General features: G+C 41.3%; 1 protein-coding gene across 1 annotated transcript; it reads left to right on the forward strand.

The window, feature by feature from the left end:
• The first annotated feature begins 4,564 nt into the window (after positions 1–4,564).
• On the forward strand, positions 4,565–8,057 carry amer2 (APC membrane recruitment protein 2). Its single transcript, XM_082185012.1, has one exon. It carries the CDS (start codon positions 4,736–4,738, stop codon positions 6,698–6,700), a length of 1,965 nt encoding a protein of 654 aa, XP_082041138.1. The 5' UTR covers positions 4,565–4,735; the 3' UTR covers positions 6,701–8,057.
• The last annotated feature ends 1,264 nt before the right edge of the window (positions 8,058–9,321 follow it).

Genomic DNA, 9,321 nt, shown 5'->3' on the forward strand with positions numbered 1-9,321 from the left:
TGATTTGGTGCTCAAGAAACCTTTCTTATTATTATCAATGTTGAAAACAGTTTGAGGTAAGTAAGATTTAACAAAGATAATTTTTTATTCAGCAAGGATGCATTAAATTGATCATATTTTTAAAAATATATGGTTGGATGGTTATTTTTCTAGGTCAAACTAGACTGAGCTCATTCCAATTAAAAAAAATGTATAAGCATATTATAATTTGGGACATACTAATTCTAATCTGATATACTATTTAGAACAGATAGTAGCCTACAGTATGTGAATTTGGTATAGAGAGCTCAAGTTAAGCTGATTACAAAAGTGTCTTATTTTTCATATTATGTAGTCAAATGAGGGCCAAATGAGTAACTCATTGAGAACCATCTCAAAATGATTAAGAGGCTGTCTGTATCTTACCACACTGCTAGATGTAAGCACCCGTCTGTCATCCATCTTGCGTTTGGAAGCACATCATAAAAGTGATTATTGGGCCCAAACCCTCGGGACCTAGGTATTACTGACTGACTGGAAGAGGATCACTAGACGAAATGGGAATTATCACTAATCCCTGCAAAGTGGCCCTAGATGATAGTCTGCTGTATGTCTGTAAAGATCTACACACACAAAGGCCAGTGTGAGTGAAATGTGTGTACACTCAAGTCTTTTGTCCTTCATCTAAGCAGAAGTAGCCTCATCTAAAAAAATCAGCAAGTAACAATGATTTGTGCATAATAAGTGAAATGTGTCCATGTATTAAGCACTCAGATTCATCCAAACAACCCATAGAATGATGTAATCACTTATTCTTTCTTTATTATACTGTGTCTCCATAAATGGTGGTAATTGACCTGGATGTGATAGCCTACTGTGTGATACTATGGTCTGTGGATGTAAACAAACTTCAGGCAGGCCACTTACCAAGATTTCCCCCTTCAATATCCAATGTTCATGTTCGTTTTGAATGGTTTAGCCTATGATATAAAAGCTTTTCAGTTGTTTTTGCTCACATTCAGGTATTAATTGTAAGCTATCCTAAAAATCTCACCTTCAACCAGAGGTCACAATGGGGTGTAAATCTGTGTCACGTGACTCCGTAAGCCGTGTTTGGTTTGCAAATCTAAAAACCGGTGACGGGACGCACATGAAATCCATCCGCGGGTCAGGACGTATTAATAAGAAAGCCTCTCAGCGAGCGCTAAGTACAAGAATAAGGGATTTCTGTTGAGTGAGTGGGGCCATTTAAAAATGTAACCTACCGTAACCGTGTTTTGCGATATTTCCGAACCTCATGGTGCCCTCGGGAAATTTCTTGTGGGCTTTTACGTTGATGTTGGATTTTTTTCATATTTATTCATTTTGTAAAACAAAGTGTGAACACCTTTTCAAGCAATGTTCGTCACAGACCCTATTTTGTTTAAAGTTACAAACCCTCTATTCTACAAACCGCTATTGACCAATTGTGACGATTTCTTGAAATTGGGATTTAGCCATAAATACCACACACTGTGACTATCTTAATCTCATAATTGTTAATTTATATCTCAATATGTTGCTTTATATCTCCATTATGACATTATGAAAATCATTTGCTTTTAGTATTTAAACAAATAAAACCAGTTTTGAATAATTGGCCTACTTGTTCTGAATTCCCAATCCTTGGAAAACAAAGTATTTTCTCAGTTCACCCTGATACGTTTCTGTGCCTCTCCCTCCTCATAAGCAAATAAAGATGCTACCTGACCTGTTAACACAATAAACAGCTGTGGATTCAGATGATGATGATATATCTGACATAACAACCATGTTTGAACAATCTCTTTTTCAATTGCACATTAAACTTGTCTGTGGGAAGGTTAAACACAGTTTAAGGCTAAAATAGTTTAAAGCACTCTTTGTCCTCTATTTGAGTGGCAACTGCATTATGCCTCAGTTCATGAAAAGATTTGTCTTTGGTTTAAATCACTGCCATTATTGATGTCTCTGATCCAGTTTGGCCTTGATAAACTCCACAATAAGAGCTATGCTGTGCTTTGAAGAATCTGTGAACACCTTTGTCCTTTTCAGATAAAGATAATGGAGGGGAAAGCAGAATTGTAAAATCTGGCCAACACACCCTTATTAGCAAACAGTCTCGCTCTATTCTCTTCCAAATGTCCTAGCTTGTTTCTCATGAGAGTTTTGTCCTTGGCAGTGACAGGGATGTTAGTTATGTGAGCACTGTGTTTATCCACCAAGGTGGAACCTAAAAAAATGGACTGCAAACTGAAGTGGTTTCAGATTGTTTAAGGTCTCTTTCTTTTTCTGTCTGTTTCTTCGTGTTGGTCTCTTAACTTGTGGTTCTGGTTAATTTTTCTCCCTTTGTACCCTCAAGCAGACAGACCTCACATGGCTCCGAGATTGGAGAATGAGTATACAGACCAAAACTGACCCGAAGAAACAAGTGGCGTGGTGGCACATTCCAGCCGCCATGCCTCAGGGGCTGCTGACAGAAATGACAAACACAGGTGGGGAGTTTTGGTCCAGCGCAGCAGACCTGGAACCAAAGCTGAACCAGAGGCCAGGAAGACTTGACCTCGCTGAAACTGCTGCACGGTGCCTTCCCTTCACACATACACACACTGTGTGCTCTGACCCCCCTGTACATTGTGTGAATGTAGACATTGTTTCATACCAGTGAGGTGGAAGAGGAGACCTGTATACAGATAGGGGTGGATGGGTGGGCACATCAGTTTCATGGGGATTTATTCAAGCTGTCTTAGGGGAAACTTAAAAATAAGGGAAGAGGCCAAAATGAGGATGTAGGTATCATTATTTAGCCCTGATGTCTTTGTTTCAGAGTCGCTTGCATTCTATTCAGGCTTCTCACAATCATGGAAAAACTGGAAATGAAAATAGTTAATGAGATTTATAGGCCTGGAAAATACATAGAAATGAATTAAATCTCAAACGAAGTCAAAGACTATTTTTATAGTAAATATTTTTAGCATTTCAGTAGGCATAAATTAATTAACATAATTAACAGTGAATAAATTAACACTAACCTAGATGAATAAATATAAAAATGTTGTGTATTATTGGTTCATGATAGTTTGCTCATGATACACTCTTAATGCAAAGAGTCTTATTTCAGTGTTCATTTTTTTCTATTTGTTCAGAAAATAAATAAAATCTTAGAATGTTATAAATTTCACTTTGCAAATGCAATCTCCATAAAATTGTAATTATTATTATTTTTTAAATACAGATTGTAGACCTTATCAGCTTGCTTCATGAATATTAATTAGTTGATGTAAGGTCCACCCAGAAATCCCAACTGAAAGGCAAGTAAGTGAGGGCTACCCATAGCAGATTACCACTTACTGATTGCATGTTCATGCAGCCCAAAGCGACTGGTAAAGACTATTTTTTGGTCTTAAAGACCATGTGGCTGGGTATAATGTTTTATTTCTAGGGTGATTATTTCACAAGAAGTAGGGGAGACATGTCCCTCCAGTATATATGAAAGACTAGAAAAGTCTTGGGAAAGTCATTGTCTAAAAGTGTGGGAACCTTGTCTATTAGTTCTGCCACACCATTTATAAAGTATAATGTTTCTCACCAAATGTCTCCTTGTATACATTTCAACCACTAAAAAAAGAAAACCCGAAAGCTTTCAGTTGTTAACTACTTTTGCACACAATTGGACTAACTAATTGCTCTTGTGTAACATTGGAGGAGTGTGGTAACAGGAGTCCCCCTGGGCCCATATGCTGGGGGCAGATGGACTGCGGGTTTATTGAAGGATACGTTGAATATGATCAACCACTCCAGACGGCCCAGAACAGGTGAGGACCACCAGCGTGAGCTGATCTAATCTCATTTAAATTTCATCAGCCATTTCTCTAAACCATTTCAAGTGTGTTGTGCATGCATTCATTATAAGTGACTGAAATGTTTATCTAAATCTGCCTCATGTCTTCATACTTGTAATTTCTCAAATCAGCAGCTTTTGCTTAAATCCTAAGTACAGACTCTACAGCAACCAGACAACTCAAATTTCTTCCTGAGCCTTTTCATCTGAGGGGGATTTTCAGTGGCTTATTCTCATTTACACTGAGAGGTTTGTACTCACTCCCATTTATTTCCTCTGACACTCCTGATCGTTATAGCATTTCTGGAAACGTTCCAGATGTGATTTGCATTTCAAAACAAATCCAAAATGCAACACTAATACCATTATAACCTCTATAAAAACACGGGTAAGGAATGCAAAAACTTTGTCTATTATGTACACACGCACACATATTTGTACACAGTTGCACTCACATGTACATGACGACAATCATTATTTTAAAAATCAATACACCCATTCTTTACTGCCCGCAGATAGATGCATATCATGCGTCTTCTGTGAGATAATAAGAGAATAATTGAGGCAAGAAAGAGGAGAAGGATATCTGATGTTTGCAGTGTGGGGGATGAGGGTGTGTTTGTGTGTACGGAGGGGGCGAGCTGTGGGGGCGGAGAAAAAAGAGCTGGCTCGCCTCCAGCGCTGACGAAAGCTGCTTAACCCTCCCAGTTACCATAGAGACTGTCAGGCGCAGCCACCAGTGAGAGAGAAAAAGAGCGAGGCAGGGAGAACACCAACAAGCAAAGGCAGCAGATAGAAGTGGAGAGGAAAAGGACAGAAGCAGTTAGAGACAAGGTAAAATAAAGGGAGAAGAAGAAAGAAAGAAGAACAGAGGGTGCAGCAGACATAGTGGCAGAGATGGAGGCTCAAAACGAATGCAGTGAACCGCCTCCATGTGACCCTCAGCCACCAGGAAAACTCAACAAAGCCGCCTTCAAGCTGTTCGGCAAGCGTAAGTCCGGCAGCAGCATGCCGAGTATTTTCTCTGTCAGGAACAAAGGGGAGTCCACCGGTAAAGCCGCTGGCAAGACACTGGAGCTGGTTAGGAGCAAAACCCATGATGGCTTAATAACGGACACTCCGTCAGAGCTTGAAGGCCAACGGAAAGAGGAATCTGCCAGTAGCGACCAGCTCCACGCCGGCACGCCAGATGGTGTATCCAACGCCCCCCTCCGCAGCTCCATCACCAAGTCTTTCAGCTTCTTCTCTTTACTGCGTCGGAGCAGCAGCCGTGCAGGGGATGGAACTTCTACTGTGGGACGAAGAGGACGAGGGCTTAAGGGGCTGTTTAGCAGCATGCGTTGGCGGCGGAAGCCCCAGGTTCAAGAGGACTCCTTGGAGGTAGCTAAAGAGGTGAAGGAAGGAGACCTAATACTTTCCTCTAGCTCTGGCAGCGTGGAAACAGAGAAGGACATGACACTGACTCTTGAGCCCCTGCCGCAAGTATTTGAGAAGACTCCTCTCCCAGGGGATGCTGAGAAATGGAAGGCAACGTCTATGCAAGAATTACAGGGTACTAATGAAGTGGAGTGTGGTTACTCTAGTCCTCCTCTTTCCCGACAACACACAGTCACTGAAGAGTCTCCTACTCCTTCTCCAGTCCGAGTCCAGACAGAAGGGCTTCAACATGATAAACACAGCGCATCAGAACTTTTGTCCTCCATTCCGACCTGTGCTTTGACCCCTCCAATGGAGCACAGCACAGCTGACCCACAATCCGAGCAATCTGTGGATCGCTTATGCTCCATGTTCACTGATGTTACTTCACTAAAAAGCTTTGATTCTTTAACAGGCTGTGGTGACATCATCGCTGACCCAGAAGAGGATTCTGGGAATGGGGGAAGTGCCACGAGCAGTGGAACTGGTAGCAGTAGTGGGGGCTGCATGGGTCGCAGATTAAGTGGAGCCGGGACGAACTCTGAGAGATGCTCTCCTGCCAAGCCTCCACTTCCTCCCCAGGTCAGTAGTCTTACATCTATCCATGCTTCTTGCTACATTCCAGCCCACCAAAGACCACGTGCAGCTCCTAAAAAGCCACAGGGTAGTGGAGTTGTTGCCTACATGGGTGGAGGGGAGGAGATGGCTAGTCCTGAGGGTGTTGATGATGCTGACATGCAGGGTCTTTGGCATATGTTGCCCCAGAAGGTTGAAGACTCACCAGCGCTACGACGTACAGAGCCTGTTCTGCATCATGCACCAACCCGTCTTGAGAAGAGGCCACCTCAAGTGAAGGCACTTGGGCTCAGTAAGATCCCTGTGAGCGGAGTTTGCAAGATGGGAAAGCAGCAACCCTCTCGTCCCTCACCTCCCCCTGTTGATAAAGAACTCCAGGATGCCCCACCAAGTGATGAAGGCTACTGGGACTCTCCCACACCTGGCCCAGAGGATGAAGACAGCACCTTTCTCCGCCGGGACGGCCTGCTGAAGGACAGCTGCTCCGGAGATGCGCTCTACGACCTCTATGATCCCGACAGCCCTAGTGCTGCTGGCTCAGACGATGATGTGAGTTCACCAACAAAATCTGCAGGTGACCTAAAAACTAACTTGCCTTCCCCCAAATTCTCGTCTTCTGTCACTTCCTCATTCCGATCCATGAAAGGCAGCACCAGCTTACCTCGAGATTCCAAGATCCCCATTAGTGTGAGGCAAACACCACCATCCCACTCTTCCAGCCAAGGAGCACTGTCTTCTAATCTTAGCCCCACTTCAACCACCCCGCCTAAAAAGACAGATGCCTCACCACGCACTCGAATCCCTGTCTCGAAGGTTCCTGTCCGTCGTTCTGGCAACAAGAGCACCCCCACCTCACAAAGCAGGAAGTAGAAAGCTTGGAGGCCCATCAGAAATTTCTGACAATAGAAATCTATCACAAGAGCTTTAGGCCAAAACAATGTTTTTTTTTATATGAAGCAATCAACCTCCACTTTTTTTTATTTCACCCGTCTACTGAGGACTATATCTGTTACTATAACTGTTTTTACATTTTTTAAATGAATTGTGATGTTGCATATTACACCCTAATATAATTTTTGTAGAATGCACTGCAATATGTAACACATGACATTCATAATAATGTAAGCTTGAGTTTTTTTTTTTTTTTTTTTCTTACCAGCCTTTTAAAGAGGAATAATACAGTGAGAATGCTGATCCTAAGAAGAATGTTTAATATCAAAAATCTTCTCATTCCCTTCCATTGGAATAAGTGAAACTGTGGTAATTTCTTGCTCTGTCATCCCATAAGCACTGTGTAAAACGCAGCTGCGATCTTCATCTCTCCAGTATTTTACATTTAATGAATTTTTGAACTGTGTGAGATGAAACCAAGCACTTCTGACACTCCTAAATAAAGCTGCATGGAGTCTTGTACACTCAAACTGGATCAGGGAACAGCCTTTTGTTCGAGACACTCTTTCGTATCACACAACGTGACTTCCTATTGACATTGATGAAAAGAAAATCATACTTTTTATTGAATCTCCACTTTTGTAACTCTTTTATATCGGACATGGACCTCCCGGTGACCTCACTGTGGATATGTGTGCACTGCTTGTTTAGTCTTTTGGAAAACACTACTTGCAAAAAATAAATCTCCGGATCATGAGTATCCTCCTTTTTTCACAGTGATTTGTACTACTCTCGCTAAACTGGACATACTGAGCTGGATAATTTTGAATGTAGCATGACTCTACACACAGGTCTGTTTTTTTGCCTGCTCACTGCTCAATGAATAATGGATAGAGAGATATGAAGAAGCCCATATGTATCAAGAGTTAAATGTCTTCCGTCATGTGGTCGTTCTCTTGGAGATGTCATCACCCTTTGGCTCTCAGATTTGTGAGCAATCACTGCAGAAATCATTTGCTTAATCAGTGTTTTTTTCTGTTTTACAGTATAGAAAAATCAAAGTATCCTTAAAATGGATAAAATTTACATTTTAAAGTATTTTACAAGACAAAAATAGTGATTAAGAAAATTATTTTTGCAGTATTTGGCTGTTTATTTTTTACTGTTTTTTAAAAGCTCTTCACCACTGGGACATTTTATTTGTAAGCTGTAAAACATTTTCTCTTAAGAAGGTCTATGACATGCCTTCTTTCTTTTATGATATGCTCTCTTTCTTTTATGATATGTTCCCTTTTAAATTGTGCATTATTTAATAAATAAAACAACTCTCTGTGTACATCCAGGATGTGGACATCTATCTATCAAGTGCGAATGCATGCATCATTTTCCACACACATAACAGGGCCATGTGGGCAGCTTAGATGTTATCTATTTTAATCGCAGAGACGTAAAGAGCATCGAGGTTGTCTTTTTTGCAGCCAGCCACAGTCTGCTGGGATTTAAATCCCACCCGTTAGGAAGGAAGAAGAAAGTTGGTCTGGGTTTAGCTGTCGGTGTGAATCCGGTTGACAAAGGGAGGTGTTTACTGTGGGTTATGGGGGGAAATTATGTGCTTCCATTGTCATGGATCTGTTATTGATGTGGTTTTGGGAGGTGAGGTGAAAGAAGGAAGTGCGTGTGGACTGAATACAGATAAGAAAGAGCTATGCTCGATTTAGTGCTTGTTCATTAAGGCCAAGTGGATGGAGACATGGATGTGTGTGTGTGTGTGTGTGTGTGTGTGTGTTTCTGAAGGGGGGATTTGGTGCAGTCCCAACAGTAATGGTGCAGCGAAAAACATTCACTCCTGAGCAGCTCTCACTGCAGTGTGGCTTCTTATGTAAAAGTCTTATGTAACACCATAACTCTCTGATATCATCCCGAGAAAACAGCTGGAGTGTGTGTATGTTTATGTGTGCAAAGCTATTGCTATAACTGCCATGGTCTAAAGAATTAGTTAGCATTCGCGATGACTGCGCTGTAATTGGGTCATCTGGATTTACCCTTTAAAATGTGTTTTATGTGTGTGTGTGTGTGTGTGTGTGTGTGTGTGTGTGTGTATGGTTGCAGAAAATTAGACATTACTGCTGTATGCATAAGCAGAGCTGGCTGTGAGTGTGTATGTGTGACTAATGGTTGGATGGCCTAGTTTTCAAAGACCTGATTCTGTGAATGAGAGAGAGAGAGAGAGAACAGGGTCAAATGGAGAGAAACATGGTTTATTTACAAAAAAAAAAAAAAAAAAAAAACATTAGCGTTACTATGCTTCAGTGATGGTAAACTACGGTAATTTGGTATACCATGATATTTTATATTCATATATCATAATTTTTAAACTGTACTTGTTTTTGTGTATGTACTTCAAAGAATACCATGGTATTAACGGCATGTCCGAAAAAATGATATGTAAACAGTTTTAACAGTAGAATTAATACAATGTAAACATAGTATCTCTTCGAATTAGACAGCAGATCAACAATACTGGCAGTTGGGCCACGATGTGTTGGTGTATCAACGAATGTGGCTGACGGAAGGGGGTGGCTTAACCTGATGATCCCTGA

Source organism: Leuciscus leuciscus (assembly GCF_965113295.1).
Source record: "Leuciscus leuciscus genome assembly, chromosome: 11".
In the NCBI taxonomy this organism is placed as follows: domain Eukaryota; kingdom Metazoa; phylum Chordata; class Actinopteri; order Cypriniformes; family Leuciscidae; genus Leuciscus; species Leuciscus leuciscus.